The sequence below is a fragment of the Artibeus jamaicensis genome, unplaced genomic scaffold, assembly GCF_021234435.1.
Source record: "Artibeus jamaicensis isolate MK-2021 breed Jamaican fruit bat unplaced genomic scaffold, CSHL_Jam_final scaffold_660, whole genome shotgun sequence".
NCBI classification, from domain to species: domain Eukaryota; kingdom Metazoa; phylum Chordata; class Mammalia; order Chiroptera; family Phyllostomidae; genus Artibeus; species Artibeus jamaicensis.
The window spans coordinates 1,642,555-1,662,300 of NW_026522052.1; the positions used below are offsets into that span (position 1 = coordinate 1,642,555).

The window sequence follows — 19,746 nt, forward strand, 5'->3', positions numbered from 1 at the left end:
CAGAGGGTAGACAAAGATTTTTTTAGACTGGACACAGAGATCAATAATCATGAAAAAATTAAAGTTAGACTTCATCAAAATTTAAAACTTGTATTCATCAAAGAATACTGTAAGAAAGTAAAAAACATCAAACCACAGGCTGGGAGCATACATTGTACAATACATTGAATATTAATATATTCAATAAATGTGGCAAAAGATTGATATCTAGAATACATAAAAAACCCAGCACAGCTCAGTAATAAAAGTGCAAACTACACAATAAAACGTGACACAAAAAATTTGAAGAGACTTTTCAGAAAAGGAAATATACAAATGATAGTAAAAAAAAACATTAAAAACTTTTCAGGAACAACTATAAAGGACACATGGATGAAACCAAGAAGGGGTGGGATCAGGGGAGGGAGGTAGGGATGTCTGGGGTGGGGGGTGTGCTGGAGGAAAAATAGAGACAACTGTACTTGAACAACAATAAAAAAATAAACTAAAAAAATAAAACAAAACTTCACTATTCATCCACTTTCACTATGTATCTTTCTAGAATAAAAAGAAAATTTAAAACAATAGAAAGCATATTGGTTGAGAGTAAGAGAAAAATGAGATTAGAGGAGAAAACAGCATAAGTCCCAAATAGGAGAGAACTGAAGCAAAGATACAAGTGAAGGGAAGAGGACATGTCACCACAACGTGTGCCTCTGTGACACATTAGTTATCTTCAGTGAAAGTTACTTGAGAAACAGCCTGTGCAAGAAAGACAGTCTGAGGCTCCTTAGTTTTCCCTGAAAGTAGGAAATAAATTTCCCATGTTAAAAGTACCCTCCTTGTTCCAGGAGGGCAGAAGGCACCCTCAACACCAGAGATCAGAAATTTAGGGCTGACTCACTAAATGAGTGGATCAAAAACTATGGTACATAGTTTTTGTACTATATGGTGTAAATTCCATTTACACAATGGAATTCTATTCAGCAGAGAGAAAGAAGGAGCTCCTTCCCTTTGTGACATACAGCATGGATGGAACTGGAGAGCATTTTGCTAAGTGACATAAGCCAGGTGGTCCATATGATCTCACCTTTAACTGGAACATAGTCAACAAAGCGAACAAGCAAGCAAAATATAATGAAGACATAGAAATTGAGAACAGGCTGACAATGACCAGAAGGGAGAGGGGAGGGGATAATGGTGGAATAGGGTGAAGAGTTTACAGGAACAATTATAAAAGACACATGGACAATAACAAGGTGGGGTTGGAAACAGGGAAGGAGGTGGGGAGAGCCGGGGTGGTAGGGAGTGGTGGGGGGAAAGGCAGAAAACTGTATTTGAACAACAATTTTAAAATGTTTTTTTAAAAAAGGAATTTAGGACTGAGAAGGCTGTAAAAACAAACCATGTTACTCACTGTTGGGAACCTCCCTGCCTGGTTTCCGAAGCTGTAACCCCACCGTGGCTAAGGCTGAGTGAGCAACCTTGGGACCCTAAACCACTAAGGAGACAAAGCTTAGCTCCCTGGCAGGAGTGCCACTTCTGCTCCTCTTACTTCATCCATAACTGACCCCCAATGCTTGATTGGTTAGCCAATGACTGGTAAAATTTCCCAAAGGGAAAATGACATAAGACAGGCATGATCACAGGGAGGCCCCAGGGAAGGACTTGGGAAGCTACAGCAAAAGGGGACAATGGACCCTCGACCCTCGGCTTTGACATTGCCTGAGTCCTCATTCTGTCTGCAGAAATCTCCTAATCTTTTGGCTGCTTTACTTCCCCTGCCTGACGTAAGCCTGAAATAATGACAGAGGGTGGTGTAACCCTGTGCTGGAAAGGGCTGGTTCCCTAGGATGATCAGGCCTAAGAAAGAATGCATGAAATCCTGTGAAACCTGCTTTGCTCTAAATTAAATGATAAGGGTCCAAGCAGGAAGTGAGTGTGTTCCTCAAAGTTTAATGGCCCTTTAGCTAACTAACCGGGACTCAGAATAAGCCCTCAGAGTTCTTTGTACGTTATCTATTCTTTGATTCTTACTGCCTGACAATGATTACTGAGTTTTACCTGTATTCCTGTGTGAAATGAACCTAATAAAAACCCATTGCAGAAAAGACTCTGGGCCCTTCTCCTTCGAGAGATCAGCCACTTTTCCTCCCTAAGCAGATCAAGTCTTGGTAGACTTACTCTCATCCGTGGCAGCCCACGGGGGCCCTGCAGGCGAAGCCCCCCTCTACAGCTCACTAATTTAATACTCCAAACTCGAAATCCTTTGTCCTCTCAATTCACAAATTTATTTTTTCTAACTTTTTACAAAACTTCCTTAGTAACTTTTTTGAGGCTCATAGTTTTATTAATTTTAAATTAATAAAATATTTAAATTAATTCAAAACCTATGAAAATATTTTTTCTCCTTTTAATCTGTTTTATATCAATTTAATTATTAGATTAGCCAAAGAACCTAGAAGGAAAGAACGGAAAATTCTTTCTTCCCTACACAAGCACTCACAAGAAGTTTCAGCTCACAGTGAGGAACACGGCAGACACTGGGGCTGAGAGTCATTTCTCAGGGTAGAAACTGCAAAAACCCACTCAGGCATCTAGTTAGCTAACATAGTTGAGATAAACAGCAGGGGCATTTAACTTTGGTTAAGACAGTGGATGTAAAGGCAGGTTCTGATCCCTGGGAAGAGCAGGGATTCCCACCACCAAAGTCCTGCATTTCTGCACCACAGCAGCTGACCTTTGCAGCAATGCCCATATTGTGTGTATGCAGACAATCCACAGTCCACAGTGACCTGTGGAAAACACTCGGGGCTGAGTATTAATTCTTCCAAAGGATGGCCAACACAGGAGAAAGATATACTGCAGTATGTTAACAATGATGATCTTGTTATTTGCAGATTTGTCTTCATGTATTTATGAGCATGTATCAATATTAAGTAAAATGTTTTAATTTTTCAAAGAGTCACTGTTTTGGGGAATGAGTCATTGCCTTTCTGGCCTAGGACAAAATGCAACCTAAATCAAACTTGGTTTTTCCCTGTAACTTGAGAAAGAGTTGTGAGGTTGTTTCTAAAACGTTATATTTTACCAAAACATAGTAGTCCAATGAGTGCTTAAGAGATTTCATTTATACATCTATATCTATATCTATATCTATATCCATATCTATACATGTGTGTGCATGTTGTGAACAAAAAGGCGATGCCACCAGGAGTCCCCAGGCTGGCCTGGAGGGAAGGGAGAAACTTCATTCCAGTGAAATGGCTCTAGCACAGCAGTTGGAGGGAAGAAGTTAAAGTGAAGCATCTCAGCGACTCACACTGCAGCTCTGTGAGGCAGGTCCGGTGAGACTGCCCCGGTGGGGAAATTCAGTTTTTGGTGAAAACTGAAAGTGTGCTCAACCCAAAGGAGAAGTTCACTTAATAAAGAAAAATTCCCACCCGTGGCCCCTGATTGGCAAATAAGTACTTGAAATAGGCACATTTTGATTGTTCCAAAAATTACTATTCTGATTGGTTGTTATTGAGCCTCTCTGGTCATTTTAAAAAATAAATACAAAATGGTGAAAAACATGAAGGTGATTTAATAAAACCTATCTAGAAAAAAAATTTTTTATATGTTGAGAAAATCCAGGTTATAAAACAAAATTGTTGATGAAGAGGAAGGGAGGTGATATTCATGGGCAGTAAGATTAAGAAATTCAAGTTTTAGCATCTTTTATCAGTTGTTTACAAAGGCATTAAGGATAACCACAACGCACACTGATGCCAGTGCTTACGATGAAATAGACCATGAACCACTGAAAAAGTCTTTACTAAAGTGTCACAAATGATTTTCATGTTTTCAAATTCAATTAGAAAAAACTCCATCACTTTTTTTACACTCTATGGTAGTTGTTTGTTTACTTCTTGAAACTCAGGCAGCAAATGGCAGGAAAAAAAAAAAAAAGAAAACTTACAAGGCTGTATAATGTGAGTCTTCGAGGAGTGTTAACAGAAACCAAGGAACAGTGATTTGAGAGTGGAACCTGGGAACAGAGTAGCGCCCGCACCACCGGCTACGACGCCCACAAGGCTGCTCTTCCCGCGGTGCCCCAGCCCTGGGGTCCCGGAAAGAGAGGACGCCTGCTCGCTTGAAAGGGCCTCGGTCCTCAGGGGAAGGTTGTGCTTATGTTTGGCTAAAAAGTCACAATGCTTTTAGTTAAGAGTTCAATGTTGAAAGAAATTTTTATTGAAAATGTTATGTATTACATAGAATATATACCAGAAAACTGGAAGTCTGCGGCAAGCTTGCAAGTGTTTGAGATTAAGTCAGGAGAATGGAATGACAGCTAAACCAAGCTGAGTTCAATACAAGCCTTCTCTTTTGGAACAGGGAAAAGTCAGGGATGTCAAACTATGCAAGCTGTTCTATCTGGAACTTCAAAAAACCTTTACAAAACTAATGCTGCCCTGGCTGGTGTGGCTCAGTTGGTTAGAGCATTGCGCTGTAACGGAAGGGTTGCAGGTTCAGTCGCCAGTCAGGGCATATAACGTGGTTGCGGTTTCAATCCCCAGTCTGGGTGTGTACAGGAAAGCAACCAGTTGATGCTTCTCTCCCGCATGGGTGTTTCTCTTTCTCCCTCTCTCCCTCTGAAAGCAAGAGAAACTATCCTCGGGTGAGGATTAACCCAAAAAATTGATGCCGAAAAGGAGAGGAGTGCTACATGGTATCTGAAACTCTAGAATATTTATTCTTGGAGAATATTTTCTATTGTATCAACTTAAGGGTGATAAAAATTTCCTACTTTTAGCTTTCTTATATATTTTTAAAGTATTCTTTTAAGTAGATAGAGCAAAATATCTGAGGAAATCCCCAAGGAGCCCCTAGTAGGTCTGTTTGGCACCTTCTAAAACTTTGTATCATGATTAGGTAGTTCGGGATAAAAATTCTTTTGTAACAATACTATTAATTAACTTTTTTTGATCCATATTCCCAAGAGTTATTCTCCTCTAAACCTCTAAGGCAAATAAGCTCATGAAAAAATAGTTTATCCTCTTAGGGGAAAAAGAAATTCATACAAGAAAAAAATCTTTACAGTAAGAAAAGGAAGGGGTAACTTTAAAAATAATTCAAGTCACTTTTAATCCAGTGACTCAAAGTATTCAAGACCATTTAGCAAAGCTTCAATGGAAAGATTACTACCCTAGTAACTATAAAATACCAAAAACTGTTCTGCATCCCCTTCACTGGGTCATCACTTGGTAAAGGTACCATAAGAAGGATTCTGCAACTGCCACATGTAGATGAGTTAGTTGTATGAAATTCTATATCTAAAGCATACTAGTTAGTAAATGATTAAAATTATTCAGAATTAACCAAGAAGACAAAAAATAATGAAAAATTCCTGAGAATTGAGAATCAATGATTTTCCAGGATAAATTTTTTTAATGGGAGTGAGAGAAGACTTACTCTAATCTAGACATGACTAACGTATTTTCGAAATTTCTTCAAGTTATTTACCACAACTACTATGTTCTCTACCTGCAAAATAGATTCTAGAATTTATGTTACATTGAAGTCATGGGGATGTTGGGAGGCAAGAAGGGTATCTAGATCACAGAGGTGTTGAGGGCCATTATGCTGAAAAAGGTTAATATTTCACCTGTAAGGCCAGCCCATGAATGTGTATTTGCAAGACACAGGCAGTACTAAAGCAAGACAGTGATTTTCCAACACTGAAGTCCTCCAAGCAGTGGCTGAATGAGGATGTAGTAAGGATGCTAATCAGAGCGACTTTTCCTGGGGTTAGGTAGTTCAATGACGTAGGTTTATTTTTATCTTTAAGACATTCTTATTTCTGTTAGCTAGAAATAGAAATAGAAATAGAATTGGCAAAAAACTCAAAATAAAATGCCTAGAATGAATTCATTCATGCATAACCGAAGTTTGAGCCTCTCTGCACACTGAAATTATGTTGGGAGAGTATTACATCATCTGTATACTCGGTGAAATGTAAGTATACTTTTGACACATGTTTTATTTATTAATATATCACTTTGTTAAATTTATCTTTTTGTGTGTGGTCTCCAATCTGTCAATATTCTTAGTGGAGTCAGATGCCAGTCTGAGATTAGATTAACACATTAACGATATTACTCAGTTACAAATTAAACATTTCATAATTTTTTATTTGTTTCAAATAATAAAAAATACTAGAGCTAATAACAAATAATTAGCTCTAATTGTTCATCTTCTTTAAGTTCATCTCAATGCTCCTTAATGGAGCCATATTTCTTTTAGTAAAAATCTGCTAGATATTGTCACATATATTTTTTAATTGAAGCTCCACAGAAGCTCACTTTGAATGTTATAATGGCCTTCATCTCTTAACTAAAGAAGCTATGACTCAGTTGAAGCATTCAATCTAATGTGACAAAGATAAAAGAGGTAAAATCTAGGACTGGAACCCAGTTTTCTATGTCAAATTAATCAAATACTTGAATTTTAAGATGTGAAATAGCATTTACCTTTTAACAACCTCGTGGAAATAATAATTTTTAAAGACAGACAACAGAATGCCCCAGACAAAAAATTCATGTGAAATTTCATACACTATTGTATTGGTATTGCATTCACAATTTGCCACTTCTGTACACTAACCTACAGAATCATGTGGAAGCCTGTTTACTAGGGAATAAAAAAAGTTAGAATCTTTAAGGTGGATAATGGAGGTGAAAAGTAACTGGTAAGAGCTGAATAAAATTTTAACCCTATAAATGTAGAGTCCAATATTGTAATTTTTCAGACAAGAAAACTGAAGTCCAAAACATGAAAGGAGATTTTTTTTGTAAGCACCGAAGCCTAATCTGGTTAAGGTGTAAACTACCCAGCTTTCAGTGTGATGTGGAAGAATTACCTCCGGAGGGGTGGGCGGGGAAACGTGAAAGTTATCTACAAGTGATTTGACATTATCAACCCTTCCAGTAAGGTAAATTCTAATGTTATAAGACTGAACCTTTTTCTGGCTTTTTATATTATGAAATAAATAGTGAGAACAAACATCCTATAGGAAAATAAGAGTATTCTGAGGAGTTAATAAGACAACTGAACAAAGATGTTTGAGTAAGAATTTTTATTTGATCATTATCTCCACAAGCAAGAAATGTTGATGATTTAAATTAAAAACACTAAGCAAATGGCTAAATATATCGTGGTTTCATCCACAGAACTAGGATAGACCCTTAAAAATGACTGTGAAGGAAACACTGGGAGGCGTGTGATGTGTCTGTGACCTTGATCGTGGTGGTATTGTGGTGTTTGCATGTGCCCAAACTCATCAACCTGTACATATTAAGTATGTGCTGTTCTCTGCGTATTAATTATACCTTGAGGAGCTGTTTTTTAAAAAGTGATTGTATGCATTTGTATTAATTGACATGAAAAGATGATATCTACAGTAAAAAAATGAGAAAAGTTACACAGCAATGTCAGCATGACTTTGGATATACAGGGTAGAACAAAAGGAGGTTTATAGTTGTGAATATGCCAAACGAAGAGTTTATTTTTGTATTACTATTTATAAATAACTGTATTATTTTCCATATGAATAAGTATAAATCTACTCCTGCCCCACCCTGAATATGTATATAATTTGAACTTTGAAACCACTCAGGAATATATTCAACAACAGCTTGTCACTGTATCTGCAACAGATTTAATTACAGATTATAGTTTTGTTTTTGCACTTGCATTTTCTCATTATTTGCACTGAGAAATTTATTTTTGTAGTAGGATAAACTAAAAATAAAAAATGAAATAGAAAGGCTCCTTTTTTATCTTGGAAGGAGAGTAGGAAGAGAGGTGGAAAAGGAAAATGAGGGGAGCAGTTATGGCTCATTGATTCAGAAGGAGCAAAGTGAAGTCTAGATGGCGAGCACTGAGGTAAGAGTCAAAGAATAGGTCGCTGTAACTTGAAATGGGGAAATCTGTGCAAAAGAACCATGTCTCTGACACTGGGATGAGTGACAGACTGAACAACCTTGATGTAGCTTTATAATTTCAATTGATCAAGTAAGTGAGGAAAGGTGAATATCCTCTACTTTACCTTCCTAGGTATAATTTGACCTCTCTGACTCTATCACACTGTATAATGTCTGCTCAAATAATCCACAGCCAGATGTGTGACATGTACATTGTGTCATAGAACATGCGGGAATTAGGTTGCAGACATAGGATGAAATCTAATCAATATTCATTATTCCCTTTTGATGTGTCTGCCGATGCGATTAGTAGGAGCCATGGCATGTTGCTCCTTTCACACACCCCTGCTCTGCTCCCACAGATCTATATACACCGGGGAAAATGTGCAGAAATGGGAAACTCTGGAGATCACCAAATATGGACAAAAGGAGTCCATCTCTGTCTCTTACTCATGGCAGGTCTCTAGTGTGCACTGCCAAAGTGAAAGAAAATTTGTTACAGAAAAGGCAAGAAAGTATTTTAAAGGGTTTCCCTCTTAGGGACTATAAAGTTCAGAATAATAGCAAGTTCTAGGTAAAGTATGAGTCAGTACTTCAGCAATTTTTTAGCTGGGGAGATAAAACTAGACAAGTTGAAAAGAAGAAAAGCTTCATTAAGTGAGAGCTTGTTTTTAAATCCAATCTTATCCTTTCATTTTACAGGAATTGTCATGTGGCAATGGCACTTTGACTTTCCTGAGGTTGCACAAAAACAACTTCCAGATCAACAACTATAGCCCATGAATGATCTCCCGGTAAAAGGCATCCCCCACAATACATTTCAAACAGATATTTACTAAAGCTCCTTCGAGGCCAACTTTCCCTGTCTTGTTTCTGAAGGGAGGCCCTGCCCACCGTGCAGCAGCAGCCATGGGGAACCGCAGCACAGTGACCGAGTTCACCCTGACATCCTTCCCAGTGCTCCCTGAGCTTCGGGCCTTCCTCTTTGTGGTTCTCTTGTTCACTTACACGTTAACTGCAACAGGAAACATTGTCATCATTTCCCTAATATGGACAGATAATCGCCTGCAAACCCCAATGTACTTCTTCCTCAGTAACCTGTCCTTTCTGGATATTTTATACACCACTGTTGTTACCCCAAAGCTGCTAGCCTGCCTCCTAGGAGAGAGAAAAACCATATCTTTTGCTGGCTGTATCACCCAAACATACTTCTACTTTTTCCTGGGGACAGTGGAGTTTATCCTGCTGGCGGTGATGTCCTTTGACCGCTATGTGGCCATCTGTAACCCCCTGCGCTACCTCGTCATCATGAACAGCAGGGCCTGCCTCCTGCTAGTCCTGGGCTGCTGGGTGGGGGCATTCTTGTCTGTGCTGGCACCAACCATTGTAGTGACAAGGCTACCTTACTGTCACAAAGAAATTAATCATTTTTTCTGTGACATTGCCCCTCTCCTGCAAGTGGCCTGTATAGATACACACCTCATTGAGAAGATAGACTTTCTCCTATCTGCCCTTGTCATTTTGAGTTCCCTGGCCTTCACTACTGGGTCCTACACCTACATCATTTCTACCATCCTGCGCATCCCCACAGCCCAAGGCCGTCAAAAAGCTTTTTATACCTGCGCTTCTCACATCACTGTTGTCTCCATTGCCTATGGGAGCAACATCTTTGTGTATGTGAGACCCAAACAGAACTATTCACTGGATTTTGACAAGGTAGCTGCTGTCCTCATTACAGTAGTGACCCCCCTTCTGAATCCTTTCATTTATAGCTTGAGAAATGACAAAGTGAAAGAAGTGTTGAGAGATGCAATGGATAGAATCATGTTCTTGATACTAAGGAAAACACGTTAGCATTTAGTACAATATGTCACATAACATTCCTTATGTTCAACATTCATTCTGCATGAATGTAGTGTCATGCTGGTACATTGGAAACCTGAGACTGTGTCAACAGGATAAGCCATGACCCTACCAAAATGAAAGAAAGTTCTGCCTGTGTCCGGAAAAAATCTAATCCACAAACTATCTTGTATCTCCAAACCGTCAAAACATGAAAATTTACCTAGTGGAAATTCAGAGACCTACGAATCTAGTCTTGGCTAAATCAGTTTATTTTCCAGGTGAGTTACACCACATCACAATTTATCTGAGACTCAATGTCTTTATCTCTAAATGAAATAATAGCAAAAGATCATTATTTGTAAATAGACATGAAAATTAAAGAATTTTTTGTCCTGGCCCGGTGACTCAGGTGGTTGGAATGCTATCCTGTACACAGAAAGTGTGCAGATTCAATTCCCAGTCAGGGCACATACCGAGGTTGCAGGCGCCATCACCAGTCAGGACACATACAAGAGGCAACTGATCAATGTTTCTCTGTCACATTGAGGTTTCTCTCTCTCTCTTGCTCTCTCTCTCTCTCTCCTCCCACCTTCGGTATCTTTAAAATCACTAAACATATCCTCATGTCAGGATAAAAAAATTTAAAAATGTAACTTTTTCTTAGGCACTCTCGAGTATTTCAGGAGAATCAGTTTTCATACCTACTAGCCAGATTGAGGAAATATTATGTGAGGAGTGAGGGTTACAGAAATAAGTCTAAAGGTGACATCAAGTCTCTGGCTATAAACCTGAGTGAGTGGTTCAAATATGCGATGAGAAAAGGAACAGAGAAAGGGCAGGTTAATGGCAGACTTTATCAAATTGGAAGTTCTTGTGGAACATTCAATTATAAGTTGTCAGTTGAATTATTATTTGAAGCTTGGAAAAAAGATATGAACTAGAAATATAGTTTAATGAATCATCAAATATATTAATGATAATTATAGTAATAGAAATGGCTGAGATCACCAGGAAAATAACATAAGGAGACAACCCATGAATTACAACAAGGATGGGTAACCCGAGGAAGGAAAAACCAGGAGAGTATGGTGTCAGGAAATGAGGTGAAAGACAAAGGGGGAAATGCTTCAAGTAACATGATGAAGAAGTAAAAGTATCACCCTGCTCAGTGTGGCTCAGCCAGTTGGAGTGTCCTCCTGTAAACCAAAAGTTCATGTTCAAGGTGCATATGAGAGGCAACCAATTGGTGCTTCTCTCTCACATCGATGCTTCTCTCCCTCTTTCCCTCCCTTCCTCTTGCTCTAAAATCAATAAGCATGTCTTCAAGTGAGGATTTTAAAAAAAGGAGTAAAATTATCTGTTGCATTTGGTAGCAGCAGGTCATGAATGACAAATGTTGGGGGTAAAAGCCAAAATAATGAAGGTAGAATAGTGTATAAATATAAAGACATGAAGAATATAAATATAAGGAACAATTCAAGAAGGTTGGCTAAGAATAAAAGCAGTATTGTAATAAGGAAAAAACATGGATTAAAAATGGTATTTTCTAACAAGAGGTGTGTTTGCTTTTTTAAAATATTGGCAGAGTAGAGTGGGGAAGACAGGCTGGGGTCACAGGAGTGACCCGATACAGTGCCTTTTACCTCATATGGCCCAAGGTAAGGACATCAAGAACATTGGCAGGAGAGTTGGTGGCAGAAGTTTTTATTGCTGACTGATAAACAGAGATGGATGAATCCAGGTGTGAAAACAACATGTCAGGTAACAACAAGGTGAAAATTGTCACAATCCCCTTTGATGCATGGCTCAAAGTGAATCTTAAGAAGAAGCTTAGCACCTAACTTCTGGTGAAAATGATCAAAGGAAAGTATAAATATAATTTTAACAATGTCTGTGTAGTAGAGCAAATGAATTAAGTTCATTGTCAAGTAATGTGTTAATGTATGCAGGTCAACAGAAATTAATCATTTATTTATTCATCTATTTCCCCAATATTGCTTATGTGCCTACATAAGTCCTTCTCTGAGGGCCCCTTCCAGACCATGCATGTCTTTGGTCATCCCTCCCTTGAGGAATCTTACCTGTCATTGGCTAACCATTCATCCGCTCCAGGCCAGGCAGGGAGAAGTAAAGGGGGCAGAGGCGGTGGCCCTACCAGGAAGATCAACTTTGCCTCCTTAGTGGCTTATGGTCCCAAGGTCTTTTTACTCATCCTTAGCCATGGGGAGTTACAGCTTCTGAAACCAGGCAGGGCGGTTCCCAACATTGCTTAGTACACTAATTCTCAAAATCTGGTTCCCAAGCCAACAGCACATCAGAATATGTCAAAAATGAAAATTTCCAGGCACCACCCCAGGGCAACTGTATCTGAAACTCCAGGGGAAAAGAAGCCCAGTTGTCTGTGTCTTAACAAGCTCTCCAGATGAGCCCAAAGCAAGCAAACATTTGAGCACCGAGGGCTCAGTGACAGCCAGGCACATTCTCCCTAGGACGTGTGCACCATGGCTCCTGCTCAGGGGGAGCCTAGATTAAATACTACCAGGAGTTTGTTTTTACATGTACTAGATGCCTGATTTTTTTTAAAGCATGTAATACAGTGTTATTAATATTATGGTTATCATTATCATAGCTACTTAATTATAGCTGTTAATTTATTCATATCAAATGATTAAATTAGTTACAAAACACTGACTTTGGTCCCATGTGTGGAGAAGCACTTTGCCAGAGGAGTGGAGGTGGCTGCCAAAGGACTCTGCCTTCCATGAGCCCTGGGGCACCTGGCAGTGAAGCAGGGGGACCTTCTGACCAAAGGGAGCCCAACAGTCAAACAAAGCCCAGATCTGCTGGCCTTCAGCAGTCACCTAAGTCAATTGGGACCTATATCTTCTCTCTGGCTTTTCCGTGTCTGAGGGGAGAAAAAGCTTTTGTTTAATTATATGGCTTGGTTCCCGTTGTGTACATCATGATCACATTTACTCAGATCTTCTTCAGTCAGTTTTTTTATAAAAGATACGGTGGGCACACTTACTGAATCAATACAGCACAGTCTTTGTATCTCCATTCTTTCTCTCTTCGTTCTGACACTACCGGGGTGACCAGAAACCAGTTCCTTAGTCTCCCCATTCCTCACTCTCACTGTCTAGAAAAAGAACTTCATAATAATTTCTATACTGTAGTTATCAGAAGATAAAGTTGAAAGCACATTTATCATTGCATCACTGAATAAATTATTAGCTGTCTTTTTAGGACCCTGGGTGAAATTCCGTAGGAGGTGCTGAAGACACAAAGATAAGCAAGATAGGGTCTCTCCCACCCCCCCCCCGCCAAGTGAGTCATGTTTTAATTTGAGAGAACATGATATAGAATAAAAGACTATGGACAATACATTCTAAAAATGAATAAATTAATAGTTCCAATTTGGGACATGGTGAGGAACAGAGATTCTACTAACCATTTAACTTAAGTGTCTAGAAAATGACAATAATCCATGAAGCAACAAATTTCAGACCTCTACAACAAGCAGCGTGGGGCTGTGACCACTGAGAGAAGGGACACAAAGTGAGCCCTCCAAGTGACCCGCCCCGCAGCCTGAACGCTGCTTCCAGCCTCTCACCCGTCACTGGTCACCCATCACCAGGGAGGGAGCACGCCGGCAGAGTCGGGCCAGGGTTGCAGAACTGCGCCAAGATCCGCGGAGGCCCGATGACCAGCATTTGCAAGGAAGAGAATCAGAGCTGAGACAGTTGCCTAGAAAGAAAACCCTGGAAATGTGCAGAGGGACCCCCTTGACACTTTGGCTAAATGTGTATCTAAATATACTTGAAAAAGAAATTACCTGAAGTTTCTCATGAGAAACCAGTAGGCCAAATAATTCCAATGACCACACAAGAGTGGAAACAGTATTTCTTTCTAACAGCCAGAGTAGAAACTACTTTAATATGTGGGCTCTTAGACAGAGTAACAAGGCTAAATTGCCCCTAGAGCAAAAGCAAACCCAGCTTTTTCTTAAAGACTTTAAAACAAGACTTTAATTGATCAAACTGGCCTATGAGTAACTTAAATGCCTAGGAGAACAAGGTCTAACACACCTTAAGAATAAGACCAAATCTATGACTTAAAAATGTAAAATACACAACATCTAGCAACCAAACAAAAATTTCCAGGTATGCAAAGAAACAGGATATTATGATATAAAACCAGGAGAAAAGTCATCAAAAGAAACAGACCCAGAAATCATGGTAATTATTAGGCAAAGAATATTTAAACAATGATCACAAATATGCTCCGTGTCTATTGTGATAACTATGTATGATGTCAGGTGGGTACACAGGTTATCAGGGGATCACCTCAGAAGTTCTATAGATGTCCAACCACTATTCTGTGCCCCTGAAACTAATACCATATCAAATGTCAAATGTAGTAGATAAACTTCTTTAAATTTATTAAAAAGAAGTGGTACATATATACAATGGAATAGTACTCAGCCATAAAAAAGATAAAATATTGTCATTTGTGGCAACATGGATACTATTATGCTAAATGAAAGAAGTTCTATGCTAAAAGAAGAAGTCAACTGGAAAAGGAGAAAAACCTTATGATTTTATACATGTGTGGGATACAAAAAAGCAAACTATACTTTTGGTGGTGAGCATGCAATAGTGTACACAGAACTTATATAATGTTATAAACCAACATTACCTCAGTTTTAAAAATGGAAGGAAAAAAGATGTTCCATGTACCCAGGAATGTAGAATGTAAAGTGATTGATGATTAAATCAGTAAATGATTAACACCAAAATGATTAAGAGCATTTGTTATATAAATACACTAAAAGGAAAATCAGCATCATAATCGCTGTCATCATAACCATTCTTTCTCCTACCCTCTCATGATTTAAAAGTCCTTGTTTACTTATGTTGTTTTACTTTTTGCTAATAACCATTCTTTTTAAATGAGGTTGGCCATTATGACACTACACCCTTAAAACACTGCACAAGGAACTTTGCAGGAAATGTGTTAGGCCTGAAATGCAAAAGTATGAGCTGTATACAAAATGCCCATAAAATACGATTTGCGTTGGTCCTTCCACCCTTTCTGTTGCATGCAACAGAAGTTGGGACCCAGTTTCTCCCTGACCTCACCAATCTGAGGATACAAAGGAAGTCACAATAAAATCCCAGATGTCATTGGCTCCTGACCTTATCACACAGACACATACCATAGCATAGGCTCTCAGTCTTTTGTACAACTACTACCAAGTGTTTCCTGGAATTCCCAAAGGGTGTTTTATACATAGTTATGAAATATCACTTAATGTTATCTGGCTCTGGCTGCCCTTTGCTGACTTGTACCTTCTCTGAAGGCACTTTGAATGCATAGCTTTCTCGTGGTCACTGCAGTCATTCCCCTGTGAGAAGGCAAATGTCAGTGACAAAGAGGCTGTCTCTCAGTGACCCTAACAGAGCGGACCATTGAGCTGGTACACACACTGCTCTGTTCTCCGAGACTCCTGCACTAAGGGGACATTATGATCATCTCAAGCCGAAGTTAGGAGAATCCTGCTATCCCTACTCCATGGCCTGGGCACAGAAGTTGCTTGTCTCAAAGGGCTCCTCACTTTCTTCCTATGACCCCTCTGTTTGTGAGATTTAAAAATAAATCTGCATGGGTTGGTTAGATAACCAATATTTGAAGCAGGTACCACATTATTTTTCCTAACCTGGAGCTTTCCACAGGAACTGCCTTCTCCAACCAAAATTCTCATAAATTGACTCAATTTCTTTGCCCACCAGTGTGCTACATATTCTTAGTCGCTATCTGTGAACTCTAAGCATGTAAGTCAAACAGAATTCAGTCAGCATCAATTAGATTTAGTGAGTATATTTGCATATTTGAGATGACTTTGTTCCTCTTAAGAACCCCCACAACCCTTTCAGCTCGTGCACCTGTCTTCTGAGTAAATGACACGTCTAGGGAACTGTGTACATGCTTGGTACTGCCCTACTTAATACAGAGACAGAGAAGAGTCAGGTATTAGGATTCTTGGAAATGGAGTGGTCAAGAATGCCTTAGAAGTTTGAAAGTGGTTAACATGTTAGAAACTGCCCAATGTCTGCTCAGACCCCATAGTCTTAGGAAACCCCCTGTGTACACACATAGTAGTCAGTTATTTTCTCCTGTTAATCTGTCTCATGCCAATTTGATTACTAGACCAGCCAAAAGAAGTAGTGTGACAATGTGAGATTGCACTCACATTGCTTATGGCAGGATTTCCTTCTTTTCTGAGGCTGAATATTTTATTGAATGTATATAGCACAATATTCATTATCTATTCATTCATCAGTGAGCATTTAGGTTGCTCCATATCTTGGCTATTGTGACAATTGCTACAATGAACACATTTGGATGCAGCAATTCCTTCAAAATCCTAATTCCAATTATTTTGGATATACACCCAGCACTTGGATTGCTGGATTATATGGTAGTTGTATTTTTAATTTTTTGAAGGATTTCCATGTTTTTCCATAGTGACTACACTACTCTCTCACCAATTGTGTACAAATGTTCCAATTTCTCCATGTTCTCACCAATTCCTCATCTTTAAAAAAAAAATTCTAACAGGTGTGAGGTTATCTCATGGTTTTGATTTGCATTTCCCTGATGATCAGTAATAATATCACTTCTTATATCTATTGAACATTTTTATGTCTTCTTTGGAGAAATGTCTATTCAGTTCCTCTGCCCATTCTTAATCAGTTACTTGGGAGGGGTTGCCATTGGGTTGTAGGAGTTCCTTATATTTTGGATATACTCTTATCAGATAGTTTGCAATTTTCTCATTGTTTATTGTCTTTTCATTCTGTTGATTGTCTCTTTTGCTGTGTGGGAGTTTTTAGTTTGATGTAGCTCCACTTGTTTATTCTTGGTTTTGTAGCCTAAGTATTGATGTCACATTCAAAAAAATTATTGCCAAGCCCATGTCATGAAATTTTTCCCTATGCTTTATTCTAGGAATTTTATAGTTTATCAGGTCTTATATTTTAATATTTGTGCTATTTTTAGCTAATTTCTGTGTGAAATAAAATGAGTCTAATTTTATTATTTTGCATGTGGATATTCAGTTTTCCCAATACCATTTGCTGAAGAATTTTTTCTCATTGTGTATTCTAAATTCTTGTCAAAAGATCAGATGAGTGTACATGTATGGGTCTATTTCTAGGCTCCCTGTTCTATTCCATTGGTCTGTATGTCTCTATGTTTTTATACCAATATCATGCTGTTTTGATTACTGTGACTTAGTAACATTTTGACAACAAGAAATGTGATGCCTCTAGCTTTGTTCTTCTTTCTCAAGATTATTTTGGCTGGTGTCTTATGTGGTTCCATATAAATTTTAGATTTTTTTCTTTATGTAAAATAATGCTATTAGAATTTTGATAGGGATTGTATTAAATCTGTAGATAAATTAAACTGAATGGAGAATAAGCACTTTGGCTCCATTAAGTCTTCCAATCCATAAACATGATGTAGTCCCATTTATTATGTCTTCTTTAATTTCTCCCATCTGTGATTTATAGTTTTTAGCGCACACATCTTTCACCTCCTTGGTTAAGTTTATCTTTTTCACACTTTTGTAAATGGACAGTTTACTGAACTTATTTTTGGATAGTTTATTGTTAATGAATAGAAATGCAACTGATTTTTCTATGTTGACTCATTCTATGTTTCTTTATGCCACCAGAGTAGTAAGATAAAAAAAAATTAAAGTATGAACCTAAGATATGAATTGCAGGTGGTTTTAGTCACCAATCTACCTCCTCTAATGAACGAGAGGAGTATTAGCATGCCTCACATTATCCAAACCAGCGATCAAAGAAATACATTGAGTTTGGGCTCCAAGGCCAGTTAAAAAGAGGTGTTCTTTTTTCTTGGCCTTATCCTCCAGAGACTAATGGGAAAGGCTGAAACTGTTGTAGACAGCTGGTCACAAAATTGAAAATTTGGTATCATGTGTCTCAGCCACCTCTTTTTCTACCGGATTTCACCTGAGACATAAGTCTTAAATTTCTGACAGAAGTGTATTGAGCAAACATGAGCAACTAAAGTTTTTATTGCATGCAGTTATCTACTGAATAACAGAAATTTAGTAACGAATACTTTAAAGATAATTTTAAAAAATAGTTAGCATTTGAAAAATCAATAATTCACATAGGAGTTTATTCCAACTCCTGACCTAGCAGGGTGCTGGTTTCAGAGCAGAATCAGTTCACAGAATGAAAGCTTGATTAATTTAACAAAGAATAATTTTTAAGGAATTGAAAAACAGAAGTCTCATATATCAGGTGTATCAAGGAAGTCACACAGAAGCCAATTTTATAAACACATAGAAGTATTCTCATTCCTACAGATATCATTAAGATGTAGGTGACATAAATGTATGACTTGCACCTGGGCCACAGTGCATATTGACAGAAAGTCTGATTGTGCTCCTCCATTCTTCATGTGTGAGAACACACTGCAAGTACACAGTGCCAGGAAGGGCATTGGCACATGGAACACACAGCTGTCTCCTACACACGGACCAAAACGGGGGTTGCTAGAAATAAGAGCAGCTGACAGAAACAGCTGAGGCTGATAACAAACTGATATTAGAGAAGTAAAAGTCGACCAAAGATTAACTCCAGGAAACCCGGAAATGAAAGACTACATTGTAGTTTAGAAATAGCCCTCAAAAATTACCCAGGTATCCTTGGTTCAAACCATAGCCCAGCCACAAACTAAATCATTAGCTTCACGTAAGTCACTAAGTTTCTATTTTTCTCACTTGCATCAATTATAAAATAAAGTGCTTGTGTTTTCTACCATACCAAGGCTTTATCCAAACCTATAACAGTGTTTCTCAAACTTAAACAGGAACACAAATCACCTAAGAATTTGTCAAAAATGATAGTTCTAATTCACTGGAACTTAAGCAAGGCTCAGTATTTTGTATTTCCAATTAGCTTCCATGCGATTTGATGTTATTTATTTGCATATCACACTTCATGTAATTGTTACCAAACAACAAGTGGGGTCCTGCTGCCCTCAGCCACCCTCTAGGCAAAATTCCAGAGACAAGGTTTAGTGATAAAGGAATCTTTATTCAAAAGCCACACAATTTTAGAATAACAGCTTTTCACATACATTAGTCACTTACAGCTTTAATCACTGAAGTCTATCAATTAAGCCTAAAATCGTTAATGCTTGAGTTCTCCTATCATTCCCCATTAGTTTTTAGTTACTTTATTTCTATATAGTTAGTGTACAAACTAAAACAATATAAGATACAAAAGCTACCCATTTTGGAAGAATGGCTGGCTTCTGCCACAGAGCTTGTTCCCCCTAGAACACCCGGAGAAGAATAGCCCTGCCGCCCTGTCAGGCCAGCCTGATCCTAGGCTGTGCCTGAAGTTTCTTCTCCCATCAGAAATACATCCTTTGGGAAACACAGGCAGCTGCAGAACAATCACCCAGACATCCTCAAAGAAGAGAGCCCAGAGCCCTTCTTTTTTTTTTTAAGTAGTCTGGCCCATAATGCCCTGAGCTCTGGAGGCAGTTGGCTTCTCAGCCAGTTCCATCCTTGGCTGTTTACCATTGCCTTGTGGAACCTCCTCCCATGGCCCCCCCACCCCCGCCCACTGTTTCGCATTGTTGTGATAAGGTTTGCTGATTCACTATTCTTAGTCAGGATCAATCAAAATGGGAAACACCTGCGTGTCTGATTGCTCTTTGAAATTATGGGATGGAGAAGACCAGGGAGTAGTACAGAGATTAAGCCAAGAAATTTGACAAGGACCCAGGAGGAACTGCAAACTGTAAAGAACTCAAGAGTTTCCAATGTGCATTGTGTCAAACCTCAAAAGATACGAGCACAGCTAAGAACTTCAGTCAGTAAGGAGCAAGCAACCCTAGGGAACGT

General features: G+C 38.6%; 1 protein-coding gene across 1 annotated transcript; it reads left to right on the forward strand.

Moving 5' to 3' along the window:
* Nucleotides 1-8,852: 8,852 nt before the first annotated feature.
* LOC119044045 (olfactory receptor 6M1) lies at nucleotides 8,853-9,797 on the forward strand. Its single transcript, XM_037138258.2, has one exon. The coding sequence runs from the start codon at nucleotides 8,853-8,855 to the stop codon at nucleotides 9,795-9,797; it is 945 nt and encodes a 314-aa protein (XP_036994153.1).
* Nucleotides 9,798-19,746: the final 9,949 nt, after the last annotated feature.